Source organism: Dermacentor albipictus, chromosome 1 (genome assembly GCF_038994185.2).
Source record: "Dermacentor albipictus isolate Rhodes 1998 colony chromosome 1, USDA_Dalb.pri_finalv2, whole genome shotgun sequence".
Taxonomy (NCBI): domain Eukaryota; kingdom Metazoa; phylum Arthropoda; class Arachnida; order Ixodida; family Ixodidae; genus Dermacentor; species Dermacentor albipictus.
In genome coordinates this window covers 242,320,035-242,335,451 of record NC_091821.1, presented here as the reverse complement: position 1 = coordinate 242,335,451, position 15,417 = coordinate 242,320,035, and the positions used below count along the sequence as shown (strand labels likewise).

General features: G+C 46.9%; 1 protein-coding gene across 4 annotated transcripts in view; it reads right to left on the bottom strand.

The window, feature by feature from the left end:
• Window positions 1–15,417, bottom strand: part of LOC135901601 (Kv channel-interacting protein 4-like) — a 568,045-nt gene that overhangs the window by 163,981 nt on the left and 388,647 nt on the right. The window contains exon 1 of one of the 4 annotated variants that reach the window (XM_065431443.1): window positions 5,515–5,847. The exons of the other annotated variants lie outside the window; for them this stretch is intronic. Within the exon in view, the coding sequence (XP_065287515.1) occupies window positions 5,515–5,776 (262 nt within the window). The 5' untranslated portion in view covers window positions 5,777–5,847. Of the gene's footprint in view, window positions 1–5,514; window positions 5,848–15,417 lie in introns of those variants that run through there. 4 annotated transcript variants of the gene reach the window in all.

The following is a 15,417-nucleotide window of genomic DNA, read 5'->3' as shown; positions in this document are numbered from 1 at the left end:
TCTTTCCGACTGCCTGCGGCATAATAAAGGCTGAGTTTTTGTATATTCCGGGAAGAAAGACCTCAGCATTTGCGCGACTTCTCCGCGCACTGTGATTTGATCCCTATAGAGAGGAGAACTTTCGCACCATTTTCGGCTCTACAGAACGATTCCCTGGTTCTTATGGGACAAAAGAAATTCTCGAGAGTGAAACAATTGCCACTGTCGCCTCTCAAAATGTGATGTGAAAAGTCGTTCAGCTTTCAAAGTACAGAAGGACGAGGTCGCCAGCATTTGCATGAGAATTGAAAACGACAGCACATGGGTAAGTGGTCCTGCACTGATCGCTAAAGCACCTGAATTCGGATTCGCCTCCGGCTCCGGGTATTCTTTCAAAACAGAACAAGCAAAAAACAAAAATATTTGTCGCCATTTCTCTTCAGGTGAAAAAGAATAGACGATGCTAGTTTGGACATGCACACAAACAAAAATAGAGCCAATTGTAGAGAATTCTCAAGAATATTACAATACAAAAACGGAGCCGACGCACACCGTTTCGAGAACAAACGGCACAAAATCTCTAGTTTTCTAGCAGGAAGGTGAGTAATACGGAAGAATTCACAAGTTCCCGTGCTAGGATGTATACTTAGGTTGGTTGGCCGATTTATTCGTTTTGAATGTTCCACAGCTGCACTAGGTCTTCAAGGTACGAGGTAATGGCGATCACTTAATTAATATTGAATGTCTATGGTTCCTTAATGCACTCTGAACCTCACCAAACGTTTTTTTCTTCTTTCTATTTTCCGTTGTGCGACCCTCTCAATCCAGCCATCCGATTGTCTAAAACTGGAATCATGAAATCGTGCTCATCCGCGCAATTCACTTGAAGTAAACCGTTTACATGGTCACGATGCTTTCGAAAGGACCTCATACAATCTTACATATAGCGCGTTCCTTCAGTTGGAGTTTAATCAATCAATCAATCAATCAATCAATCAATCAATCTTTATTTCCAACGACAGTTGGGGGTCCCTTAGGCGAAAAGCGGTAGTAACACCACTTGAAAATACCTAAGGGCCCACGTACATGACAGCGGTATTACGATTCATACGTTCAAAAACAAATTTACAGAAATCAAGTAAAAAAATCCAGTAAAAAAAGAAATTAAGAAGAGGTTGTGCAAATACAACAACGGAACAATAGAACAAATAAAGTCAGTATATAAGTACACTCCAGAACAGTTGTACATTATAGTTGAAATATTCAATGTTCACATGAACACACATTATAAAATGACGAAAATAAACGTGTTACAAGCAATAATGAAACATACTTGATCATGTTCGGACAGTACAAAAGACATTAGACTAGAGTTAGAAAAAATTCACGCATTTCTTTTTTTGTAAACGTAAAAAAGTTGGCGTCTTTCTCTTCATATTTATTAAGTAGGGACGGCAGTGTGAATCTAAGAGACTGCATAAAATAGGTCGTGCGGGAACGAGGAACAAGCCACTTGTCGGTGCTGCGGGTGCGTGAATCAGTGTAATGCATGCTTATATTAGATAAATCTTTAATAAAAACTTTGAATTGTTCGTTTGAAAAGAAATAAGCATACATTAAACGAAAATCGAACATGCGTTTCACACTGAATATCTTATAGCGGGTAAACAATGTAACTGTAGAACTATTGCGCGGGACGTTTGCAATATACCGAAGTGCTCTTTTCTGCAATAGCTGAATTGTATTTATGTTACTAAGGGTTGTGGTGCCCCAGACTAACAGGCAGTAATTTATATGGGAAGAAAACAGAGCATGATAAATCTGAAGTTTAGCATTTTCTGGAAGAAAGTGCCTACATCGTGACAGAACACCAGCAGCACGCGATAACGATTTAGTTAGTGATTCAATATGACACGTCCATGTCATATGAGCAGAAAAAGTCACGCCCAGCAGTTTATGTTTCTCCACTATTTCGACGGGTATTCCCTCAAGCGTTAATGATTGGTTGACGTCGACTTCAGTGCCTCGGGATCTGAAAAAGACAGCTTTTGTTTTTGTCGCATTTATTCGTAGGCCATTAGCTGTAGACCATTGCAGCACATCTGCAAGTACACTTTGAGTTCTTGCAACAATTTCAGGTTCTTGCAACAATTTAAATAGTGCGCATTTAGAGCGAAAACTGCGAAAACTAACAAAACAACGACAAGGAGTCGCCGTTCCACTGGTACATGATGAAATACGATGTACCAACTATCCGAACAGCAAGCACTTTCGAATATCGGTATCATGAGCTCAGATAATTGCCTTAGAAACATAGGTATACTGCATGACAATATTTCTTTACATTCGGGAGGACTCTCTACATGTTCCAAACGGGTTATTGCGACCACAGCGTTCTGAGATATGCGTAACGTTTAGTAGGTTCATGAAAGCAGTCTGGCATGCCTTAACTTTTTCAATTGTTATATTTCTTTTTCCACAGGGTGTCCTTGCGTGGCTGGATATGCACTATTTCAGTAAGTGTAAGTACTCATGTTCTGTGGACACGCACATTTTGGACCACACTAAGGACATCTTGTGCTTTCTGTGTCTCTTCGGGCCAACTCATGTTACTCATCTTGCCACGATGTATGCACGCGCGCATAGTGCGTTCTCACTAACAATTAGCCTATTTAAGTACGTCAGTGAGAAAAAGTGATCGTCGTTCTCTACAGGGTGATTAAGCCTGGTCTGTTATATTAGCTGCAATAAAAAAAAAATGCTTCCTCACTAAAGTGCGCATGCTGGCAAACACGTCTCAAGGGAAGGCGCGCCACTTGCTGGCTGAAAGTAAGAAAGTTTATTAAAGGTTTGTTCATTCTTTCTTGACAAACTCCACGTATGGCGTGTTTTTATAGAGGAGCAGGAGTATAATTTAGGTAAAGCTATTACTATGGAAAACAGCAGCGCCATAGGCGACATGGGGAACGCGTCAGGAAAGAAATAAAAGCCGAAGTCTTTATGGAATGGCGAATGTATTTGCGCACATACCATTGCTCATGGCACACGCGCGCATACTACACACTACAATAATAAAAAGAAAGTAAAAAAAAGGGGGGGGGCAAGGGGAGCAGAGAAAGAAAAAAAAGGGAGCAACTAGCCCTTGTCCCTATTGTTTGCACAAGCCGTGAGTTTGCACAAGTATGCATTGCGGAAATATTTATATTGGTGAGGACATGCGAAAAAAAAAAATGGCAGCTTACTTTGACCAGAATCACTTCCCCTATAAATGCAAATATGTTCTTTTCGTCCTATCGCTCTCTCGGGGTCGTCGCAGTTGCACTGTGAGGCAAGCCGTTGCCGTGCCCGCTCAATGCTGGCTGCGCGTTAAAAACGCGAAGCGGCGGCGATTATCGGAGCTTATTGAACGCACTTTACGATCTCGAAGGAGGCCAGCCGGAATAATCTTTCTAAAAGCACGTATTTGCGTTCTTTGCACTTATGTACCCAGCGCTTACATGCACATAGGCCCGAGGGCTAGCATGCTACGTATTTCCGAATAACAAAATTCTCGCTTCCTTTTTGGATGCAAATAACTCGCTAAAATGCGTGACCGCGCTGTCACATTCTGCATGGCTCCTTTCTTTGTTCAGTACATGGCAGCCTTGTCTCTCGAAGCTTTCGACGGTGCTTCTTTCGGCTGTTCAAGTGGTACCTTTGTACTTATCAATTGCGGCCAGAATATTTCAGTGAAGCCTGCTTACATTTTCCTTCCTTACGAATGTGCAAGCTTGACATTTGCGTTCATTGTCGCTAATGAAGTTGGGTCATTCCATAGCCCTGCACACCAAAAACCGACAAGCTGTTTAAATATGTGTCAGAAAATGGAGTATATAACAATTTTAGTTCGAGTCATAAAAGTGCCCTTTATTTGTGCGATGTCTTTAGGACTAACAGCTCTTGTGCGCTTTCGCGAAAGTCACGAAAATATATTGCGATAGTTTTAAAGTTTCGCTCTCGCTCGCTCTTAATTATTATTATTATTATTTTATTTTGCGCCGTATGTGCACATGAGCGACTGACCTGCTAAGCCGGTTTCGTCTCAAATCACATGCCAAGTAATGACGGCACAGGCATTTTAAAAGGTAGCCGTTGGTGCGAACAGCTTCTGTTCGGCCAGACACGGGAGATGTCGATTACATTATCGTGCAACTGTTACGCGCTAGCGTATGCGCGCATTCAGACCTTACGCCTTTGTTAGAAAGATGACCAGTGCCGTCATCTGGATGAAGGCAGAAAAAGCCAACTTGGCCACAAAGAAAGACAGAAAGGAAGAAGAAAAAGAAAACGGGCCCTAAGGAAGACAACTTATAAAAAGCCGAGGAGGGAACATATAGTTCACACAACAGACACGAAACGAGTTGCAAAACTTTTTTTGAAGCGGCCTAGCCATGTTCATGCCGCGCTTCGCTTCTGTCATCCTAGCGAACTGAGCTTGCTTTACGTCTGGTTCACTTTCCTGCCTACACGATTGCACAACACGTTCATGCAGTTCTCGTCTGCATGACCTGCCCGTGCTGCGGAGAAAACGCCGCCGAAGTGGAGCACTCCGCGCGGCGGGCCATGCACAAATCCATGCACACGAAGTAGCAAGCGAGATGAAAGTAATACTTACTATAATGTGCTAGCGTAAGAGAAGCAGTTAACAAAGCCATTAGTTGGGAGTAAAGGCAAGAGTCAAATGGCGCTCACAACATCTATAGCTTTCAAGCTGGCGTCGACGGCAGTGGGTCAAGGTCAGACGCTGCGCCGACGCCAGCTTTCGACCGTTATCCGTCACAGATGCACGCACAAAACTAACAAAACATCACCAATCAGCGATTTGTGCGGACGGAATTTGGAGGAACATTGCGTTGGACCAATCGCAATCGCTTATATACGGCGGAATGAGCAAAAAATCTCGCCACACGATTCGTCTCGTACCGCGTAAAGTTGCTCTCCTACAATTGTGACCATAAAAAGAAAGACGCTGTCATTTAAAGAAAACTAAAAATGCAAGAAATGCTCAAGTCGGTGAAACACACAAGAGTAGTCACTGTTTTCTGGCTAGCCACATCCTCCCGTGGTTACTCTTTTCTTAGATTTATATGACAGTCAAATCAAAGGCAAAGTCCATACGGCAAATTCTTATTCACACAATCCTTCAAAACCCTAAGAAACAAAAATCTCACACGTGAAAAGTATTTTGTCTGTTTTCACGATATAGTGGCTCCTTACAGCATGAACTTCCCCACATGTCCCAACCTCGCTCATTCACAGGTCGTGCAGTCCCAACAAACTATAGCACGAGCGTCGCACTCGTGTTTCTACATTCGCTGGACTGAGTTCAGTGCGTTCTCAAAGATAGGATACAGTTGCTAGTTGCGTGCTTCCCCCCCCCCCCCCCTCGCCCCTTATTTTCGGTGAATTTATGCAGCTCTACTGCTCACTGAAATCGCGACGCTACAGTATGACCGGCGCGATCTTCGTGGAGCACCGACTGCAACAGATGCTTACCTACGGCCATGGTGAATCCCGTCCAAGTGTGCTTCAAGAAGCCGACAAGGCGACCGTACACGTTGTGTTGTCCGCCGCGGTGCGACAGGGAACGCGCGGGCGACGCCGTGTGCTGTCCGGTGCCGCTGCATCCCGGCGTGGCCCGGGGACTTCCCCCCGAGGGCGCGCCTCCGAGGGAGTGCGAGGTGCGTTGCCTGGAGAGCTGGTGCCTGCGCATCGAGCGGCCCTTGCCGCCCGACTGCGAGGACACCATGCCGTACATGTCGGGGCCGAGCGGCCCGCGCGGCCCGCGACACTGCTGGACGCTTGTGGCGAGACCCGGACCGCGCTGCTGCCGACGCCGCACTCGCGCGTGCCGCCCCCACTTGTTGAGTGCGCGCGGGCCCCCAGCCTCGCTCCCAGCCGGCCGCGGGCACCACGTGACCGGCGGGAGCACGCGCGCGCGCTCCGACGACGTCGACGCAGCCACGCGCCGGCGTGACGCTAGAGGAGCTTGTTCGCGCACTTGGGGGGAAGCGGCGGAAGAGAGCACGCTGCTTGCGCGGAGGCGGCGGCTGACAGCGTCCCGAACGGAGGACGTTCCGCTCGCAGGCATTGGGAGGCTTGCTCTGAGCTTTCACTTCGCGTTCGCGATGTCACACGCTTGCTATGCAGTTTCAGTGTGACGTCTACGTATTGTAGTTGCCTTATTACGTTGCATACGTGTCACAATGAATAAGAGCACCAATCTTGTGACGCACTGCTCGAACCTAAATTCAATGCACACTTAAGGAACTTCAGTAGGGTAGTGCGAACAGCAATTTTGGAGGCCGAATCGAATACATACGGAGCATCAGAAGCAAATAAACAGTTTATCTGCATACTGAGGAATCATTGGTTAGCGCGAACGATGGCGGTCTAGCCAGAAACGACTGGCTTTCTGAGCGACGCAGCGTGCTCAACTACGTAGCCTATATTGTTTTATGTCTGCTTTGGCTGCCGGGATGAAGTTTATCGCACGCTTGTTCCAATTTTGTGCTTGATGGTGCACATTTGGTGATTTGAAATATTCGAAAACTATCCGAAATATATTTGTATCTACGAATAGTGAGTACTGGACTTCAAGACCGAATCGAATAGGGAAATATTCGATTCGATATTCGGAAGTTTCGAATATTCGCATGCTCCTAAAACTCAGACATAATATCTCATGGATTTTTTTTTTAAATAAATGCAGAGCTCTTGGGACCCACTGTGGCAGGCGACATATGCGCACATCGAACATAGCTGTATTTTTTTTCTCCATTGACAACGATTTAAATTCCCTGCAACCACAAACCCTGCAAGCGACATCATTTATGAGTGTGCGAGTTCATTGATTTCCTGCGAGCCAACAAAGATGCTACGGGAGCCGGTTACTCCGTTCGCTGATACATTTATTGCCTCGTGTACTCTTATTACCTGACACTCCGATAGCGTACACGCTCAATGTCACACTAATAAGGTTGAGCGAATCCAGGAGGTCACGCTGCACCGACTGCCTTGAACGCTGATTACAAAGCGACTAATTTGACTTGTGCTTCGTACTCTGCCGGCAGTCGAATGTTTCTAAAACGAACGCCTCTACAGCAAAACAACCTGTATAACGATGGATCGATTATGTACCGTCAGAATTCCTGCCTTTATTATGCAGCACTTTTGAAGGCCACAAATCTAGATTCCCGATAATAGCCTACCATTTTGCTCCAATTTTGTGCTATTTTGTGGACCATTTGCCGGACGTTAAGTGCCGCCCCATGAATGTTTGACGCACATGCATGTTTTATTCTGCCATTGTTCTTCACTCCCCTCCTCCCCATTTTCCTTTTTAATTTGCTCTCCCTCTTAATATATCTCCTGTCACTCACTTATTCCTTTTCTATGTATACCTTTTCCCTTCTAGAGCCGGCAGGCTCTGTGCCCTCCTGGTGGCAGTGGCCAGCTAGCTCTCTTCCTCTTCTATGTGCGTTTTTCTTTGTGTGTGTGCAAACCGAATAAACAAAATAAATGAATATGTATTGTGAACACCTCTACAACTAAGACCACTACAAGGAATATGTGCCTGTATAAGGAAGGAATTTAGGCGTCCCCGACGACGGCTGATTTGTTGCTTTACAACGAACGAACCGTAGCGGTGCCGCCACTGCCTTACACAGACGTCACCAAGCTGCGCTCTGTGCTGGCGCTAATGGCAGCGCTATAGCGACGCACTTGACGAGCCTGCCGAAATCCCAAGTGGTCCTGCTGCAATAGTTTAGGAATCGCGAAACTCGTACGCTGCTTGTTGTAATGCATCAATGGGTGCGATGACGCACGACTATGTCGCAGTTGATGACGACGTGATGATGTATTAGTAGCTGGCATGACCGATGACGTCTTCAAAGCCATGTAAGGCGGAAATGACGCGAACGTCAAACGAAGGCAATAGTGATGAAGACTCCTGCAAACAAACCGACAATTTTGACCACTAGGTAGGCGACAGCGGCATTCGGCAATCTGAAGCTTTATACTTTGCACGTCTCTTGCGTTTCGCCGCAGAGAATGCTGCGAACCTCGGTGGAGTAAGGTTGCCTGCAGTCGTACACTCTCTCAAAGTGTACACACGAACAAAATTGGACTCATTTCAAAAAGTCTCTCTCGAAGTCATGTTCAAAGTTTCCTTCGTTGAGCGTGCTTAGCATGCACTATGGTGATGGGTACGGGGCGCGATCTTTACAATGAAGTGGCTTATGTAACGAACGATATTGCAGGTCCCGAGCACTTCGTCATAAAGGTGTTTAACTATACAGCGGTGCGGAATGACTGTCCCGATAGACGATAACCCGCAGGAAATTACGTTGAGGGCACCTCGTTCTGTGCGCAAAAACAGCGCTCATGAGCCTCTGAATTTGGGTAACATGGCTTATACTTAAGCTCAAATTTACCAACGTTCAAGAGGAAAACAAAATAAATATTTGCAGTGACCACAATAAAATTCCAGCTGTGTTCAGCCTTCAGTTTGTATGCAATTCTGCGCCCATTCTATAAGCAACAGTGTAAATAAGCTCGCACTCCAATAGCGCTACATGTAGCGCTATGGCATGTGAGCTCCCTTACGATTTTATAAGGGACAATATACGATAGCGAACAGGATGTATAGGAGTGCGATAAAAAATTCACCCCTGGATATCCCTGATGCTGCTCGTAAAGATCAATATCACTGGCATACAATCAATTACACACAAAATTTGACTAATGAAAACAGAAGCGCGCGCGGGGGGGGGGGGGGGGGGGGGGGGGGTGGATGGTGAAAGGGGTATTTAAATGTTGTTGAGGATAAAGCATTGTCCTATTGAATAGTCAAGCACTCGTGCGTTGACGATGCTAAGTGCTCACGAATAAGCACGACAAATTCAAAGAAATAAAATTTGCACACATGAGAGTGCATGAAGAATGCACAGTAACGGTGTGATTCTGCCGTGGTATAAAAAAAAAGCGGCAAAAAGCGGAGCGCGATGTAGAAATGTTTCTCAAGTTCACTTTGTTTCAAATTAAGAGAGGTTACACGTCAGAAAATCTTTTGAACGAGGACGAAAAAGGAGAGGCAAAAAGAAAAAAAAGAACGATATAAAATGACCAGGTCTAACTGAGATAAAGAGAAGTGGTGCACGCGGTCGCATACACGCCGCTCGTACGTCAGAGGCGTGGCTTTCAATTGTTGGGCCCGCGGCTCGTTGGGTCGCGTTCGTCGAGGCTATGACGCTACCGCTAAACCACTCATAACCGGCGCCTTCGTAACGAAACCTGATTATCGAACAGGCCAGCGAGGAAAGAGTGCGGTCATTTTTCAGCGGTCCGCCAGTCGACGTGAGACAGCCTTATAGCTCGAGTCGCGAGACACCGCCCTGAGTCGCTATCGATATTATGCTGCTGCAAGCGCTTTATGAAAGCTGAAGGGCCTGACTCCTGGGATCGCGTGACCAACCGCACCATAGTGTGCTTGCAGGACTCGCATGCGAGTGCGATGGTTGGGCTGTGAACACGCGTTGCGAAAAGCGCGCAGCGCTGTGAAAGCTACAGCCGGCTTCGGCCTCTCAGCAGCTGAGTTCTGTTCGCGCGAATTCCTGAACCGGACCGACTGACTACGTTGCCTGGATCCAATGCGACTAACCAGAGCCTGAGCGGCGTGCGATAAGGTGGCACAGACGTTTAGAGAGTTTATGTTTTCGAGGTATACTTGATTGTGGCGCGAAATACATCTCGTGAAAAGGGACAGCGAAAAGAAGACAGTGAAGCGCCAAACTGCCAACTGTTTAATGACAGCCTCAGAAACGTATAGAAAAAAAAGGACAATTTCGGCGCGTGCGCAGAGAGCCAAGGCGTGATGTAAACAACATGGTCATGAGAACATGGGCGCTATAACGTAAAACTATACCAAACTTTTCTATTCCATTTCTGCAATCAGCCCACCGCGATTGGTCAAAAACATTTTTGGACCACCCCCACTCCACCTGTCTGTCACGCGACGTCATGAAAACCGTAATAGCTCCCTATCTGATATGACGTGTACACACTGATTATGCAAAATTTTACTGAACAAAAGAAAACGTTATATCTCATTCGAGGCCTTATCGCCATTAGCCCTCGGATATTGGTCAAAAGATTTCGGGCTGCCCCCACTTCACCTGCCTGTCACGCGATGTCACATCACCGCAAACACTCCCCGCGTCAGAATGACGTGTTTGCGTTAAAGATGCATTAATATGCCAAACAAAACTGAATTTTCTTCTGAATAGCCGCAGGCTGCCCCGTTCCGAAAGGAATAAAAGATGGCTGCCGTCGATCGCACAGGCATTGGCTACTCGCACCTGCCGGAGAGCATGGGTTTATTTGCGTGTAATAAAACTTTTTGCGTGGCCGTCTCACGTTTTTGAGCACTTTCGGCACGTTTACGACTTCGTTCTGCCAACTCTTTTTTACTGAGGATCCGTTTTAGCGTTATTCTTAAGCTTCCGTAGCATGCCGCCGCGATTTTCGACCAGCCACCGCAAGCTAAGTAAGGAAAAGCGGACCAATCGCAGACGCCGGCACCACCCTCTTCATCCGGTTATCGATATTCAGTGCAGTCGCTCGGCCCCATCGAATCCCTCTCCATTTGAGCATGCTCCTCACTTCTCGGGAGCCAATTAGATGAGACAAGCCGCTCAGTATAGGCAATGTTATTCGTTTTTCAAGCAAACAAAAGTAGCCTCCTATGAACGAGGAGAGCGTTTCATTGGTCTGCTGAGACAGTTCTGGGCGACCGCCCGATGCTTGCGTCGGCGGTTGCGCAAATTTGACGTCAGGAGATGGGAATAAAAACATATTGGAATAGTTTTACGTTATAGGGCCCCATATTTTGAAGAAAGCACATTTCTGCAGAATACAATAGGATATACGTATCGCAGACACAATCAGACCCTCTCTTTTTAATATAAAGCACTTCCAACAGCTCCCTTGCAGTTTGGTCCCCACTTTTGCCAAGATTCAATACTTGCTCAAAGCATATCGCACAACGACAGGCTTTACAGTGTGCAGGAAGATGCACATTGTCACACTTACCAGTACTATTAGCATGCTCTCTCATCTGTCATTAATACAACGTCCCGTTTCTCCAACGTAGGACATGGCGCAATCTAGGCATATCTCATGGACCACCCTTCAACACAGTCCCTGAAAAGTTTGGCGTGCTGCTGCAGGCAGCCGCGCGGCCCATCACGTGTAATCCGGGGGAACTTGTAATCCGAGCCAACTTGTTTAGAGCCGAAAAGACAACCGGAATGCCATATCTGGTAGCTACCTTTTTGAGATTATGGCTCACCCGGTGCTCACTCGCTGCGCTAGCTTTCAGCTTCTGCAGCAGGGACTCAATCACGGAATGTAAGACAGACTGAGGCTAGACTGCTTTTAAAAGTCTCTCAAGTTGATTGCGAAAACTCGCCTGCATCATACGCACACATGACTTGCGCAGAGGCGATTCCAGGCAAAGTAAGCTGATTCCACGCTTCACAGTCTTAAAGTGCGCTGAGTCAGTCGTACTGTAACATTTCTTTTTTACCTCGAGGGAGATGCGCACAGCAGACGTGATCACTCAAAAGGGGACAAACGGGACGTTGAGGGAGCATGCTAATAGTGCTGGTAAGTATGTAAATGCGCATCTTTCTGCGCACTGCAAAGCATGTCGTTGTACGCCATACTTTGAGCAAGTATTGAATCTTAGCAAAAGTAGGGACCAAACTGCAAGGGAGTTGTTGGAAGCGTTCTATATTAAAAAGAAAGGGTGTGATTGTGTCAGCGATACATCTATCCTATTGTATTCTGCAGAAATGTGCTTTCTTCAAATTATCTTATCATGACCATGTTGTTCTACATCACACCTTGGCTCTCCGCGCACGCGCGGAAGTTGTCTTTTATTTTTTTATACGTTACTGAGGCTGTCATTAAACAATTGGTAGTTTCGCGCTTCACTGTCTCCTTTTTTCTGTCCCACTTTCACGAAAAGTATTCAGCACCCCAATCAAGTATACCTAGGAAATATAAGCCCCAGCTTGCCCAAGAAGAAGTCCTTTTAGAGAGTTAATGAGATTGCTCGAAATATTATTGGGTGACCATGTACCTGTAACAAAATGCACCTATAGAGCCTCCAGGATCGAGCCAGCGGACTGTCTGCGGGAGCGGCCCTTCAAGCAATGTCTACTGTGTTGCGCCTTTGAACAAGCATTTGCCAATGGGTGAACGCACTTCTACAGGGTAACAATCAACTATAAAAAATGAGCGTTTTGTATGTGACACGCGGCCACACGCGAATATGTATTTCATAAACATGCAGTCGCGTGGATTCATGTACAGAGGACGGTCGTGTGATATACTATGGCCAGTCCTAAACGTACCCATGAAAGTATACAATGCTCCCAATACTTGCCAAATGACAGCGCGTCCGCGCAGTATCCTACATAGCACCTTGGCTAACACCGTGGAGCCCTGGTGTTTCGTGCGAAGGCTGCGAAGAACAATGTTGTCTTACGTAATTTTTTTTATTTCTTTTTCTGCGCAGTGTTGGCTATTTAGAGAGGAGTATTTAGGGGTGATGGCGTATATTATCACGTGATAAATAGGAGTCCTCGCATTCGAAGAGTTCCGAGGCATCGTACCACTGGCTAACGCCGGCTACATATCTTCCACGACGTTGAACGCTTTGGCGAGACCAGACCGACGCGGCGTTCTCTACGAACAGTCACATTTCAGCCAGATTTCGCTCATTGTTCCTATGATTTTTATGAGCCAAAACGAAGGATGGCGAAACACACTTCGGCGTCCTCGGCTGTACGAATACGAGACATACGACTTCTTGACGAAAGGAATCTGAGTACTTTTAAGAAGTCACGTACAAGATCCTTTGTATCAGACCCCAAGAGGGTACTCTCAGTAACTGCTGTTCTTGCAGAAGGGGTTCCGACCATACTGCTTAACGAGTACTTCACGTCACAGTGACGGAGACCAATTGCTGTAGTAGCGTAAACTTGAAGAGGAGAAATGAATTCGTCGCCCGCTTCAGAATTAAGGGCGCAAAAGGTAGCGAGGTTCCTCTGTTCATGGCAGCCCCCCCCCCCCCCCCTCCCCCTTTCTTTGTTCATTTTATATACACGCTTTGTATAATGCTCTGTAAGGGAAGTGAGTGAACGTTCAGTATAAAAATATGATTAACTGTGTATGCGCTTCGTTTCTGCACAGCAGCAGCAGCGATATCAAGACGAGGAACTGTGCCTAAAGCTCGGAAATCGTTGTACACGTGAAAACTGAAAGCCTCACGGACACTGGGAAAGATTCATCTCATATGCGCGCATCAACATGTAATATAGGTTTCAGAAATGTCCTATAATAGTCGTGAAAAATTGGCCGAGGGAAAATGGAGGGATTCGAGAGGACCGATGTATATACTATAGGCAAAATCATCGCTGCAGGTTAATCTATCTGCACTCCTTAATCTTAAATTCATCCGTGCATATATGTTAAATGTTCAATTTCGAGCATTGGAATTAAAAAGAGATGAACGCATGGAAAAAGAAGGAAGCAAAAAAAAAAAGCGCGTGTTGATCACGGAAGAGGTCGGGACACTGTGTGTGGGGACGACAATGCGTTATAAATAACTGGTGACTCAGCTATAGGCAAACAAAGTTTACAAGCCCGCAGCTTCAGTTTTTCCCATCGAGGCGAAAACACGAAGCACCTGGTTCGACCTTGAATATTCAGGCTTTTCCCAAAGACGAGCGGGAACAGAGAGAGAAAAGAAAAGGGGGACCCAAGTTTCGAAGCGTAAACAATGTTTACAACGAGACAGGTGTGCCGAGGATTGCTTACACTGCAGTTTCCGCTCGACCAAAAGTATATCGCTCGGGAAGTTGCAACAGTAGCAAAACAGGAAAACAAGAAGCGCACGAATTGAGTCGCTGGGGCTCAAGCTTAGAGAAAGGAGCGGGCGCGTGGGGCGCGCGCGCGAGGGTCGAATAGTAGTCTCTGCGTGCGCGCAAACAAAGCGCGCTGCCCTGGCCTCTCTGCCGAGCTCCGGGGCCGCCTCTCGGGACTGCCGGCTGCACGTGCTGGTGACAGCGCGGCCTACCGGCGCCTCGACTCCTCTCGCGGAGGAAACGGCGGCGCGCGGGATGGTCCGGACGGGAGGGCGAGCGTAAATCTAGAGGGAACGCGACCTCAGACGCAGTAAAACAAGACGGTCGGCTTCGTCCTCGCCGCCTCGGCGCGAACAGCTATACGGCGCCCGGCGAGACGCTGCTTTTAAAGTGCAAGCGCACTTTCGCTCTCGTTCGCGCCGAATGAAGAACCGCGCCCGCACAACTTCCTCCGATCGAAGTTTGTTGTCGCCTGGGGCGCGGTCAGGCGGCACGCCGAACGAAAATCGAGATGAACGCGGGTGGGCGCGCCAAGCGCGCGCATTGTCCCGGCGTTTTCGCATTGGAAATCGCGCGTTTCGCTCCGGTCGGGAATTGCTTGGCGGTTTTTCTCCCCGCGTGGTGCCGCTCTGCTCGTCGCTACACACGAGGTGGCGTTTCTACTGTTGTTAGATGTATTACGTATTGAAACGCGTCCTTCTCGTCCCTGTGGTTCTCTGGGGCCGAATTCACAAACATTTTCATTCGCAAGTGTTCTTTGCCATTTCGGCCGCCTTCGCTAATGATATGCCCAGCACTATAGGATTGGCTAGAATTTGCTCTTACCAACAATTGTAGTGGACAAGCTTTTTGTGAAAACGAGCCCTGGTTTCTAAAACAGTTTCAGCGCGCTCAGTTGTTAGGCTCCGAAAAATTCAGCTTGCTCTATTTCGTTGTTATTTACACCTAAAAATTATGTTTCTTTCGGTGAATATATTTCTCCACGGGAACGTTCACGGGCTTCTATCGGCGCATAGCTTTCTTACATCGAGGTTCCCATTTATTGTCGGCGAAGATGAGTAGCAAAGTTCTGACAAAGCAATGCAGCAAGGGCACAGTAGCCATACGGCGGTGTGATTATGCAGGTATTACGATTGAGTAAATTTGATATATTCGAATGCAAATAGAATGGAACTTTGTTCGTATAGAGTACCAACGAATATCATCATCATCACCATCATCATCACCATCATCATCATCATCATCATCAACAACAGTAAATAATAGGTAGGCAAGACCCACGATATGGGTCTCAACTTGCTCAATTCATCCACCGCAGTGGCCGTAGTGCGAAGGCAGCATGCAAAACCCCAGGCCATGGCTCCCTGTTCCCACGTTTTGTTTTTTAGGAAACAGCGCAAATAACGGGACAAAGAAAAGGGGCGCACGACACAGCGCCTTAGTCGTTGCCCCTTTTCTGTGT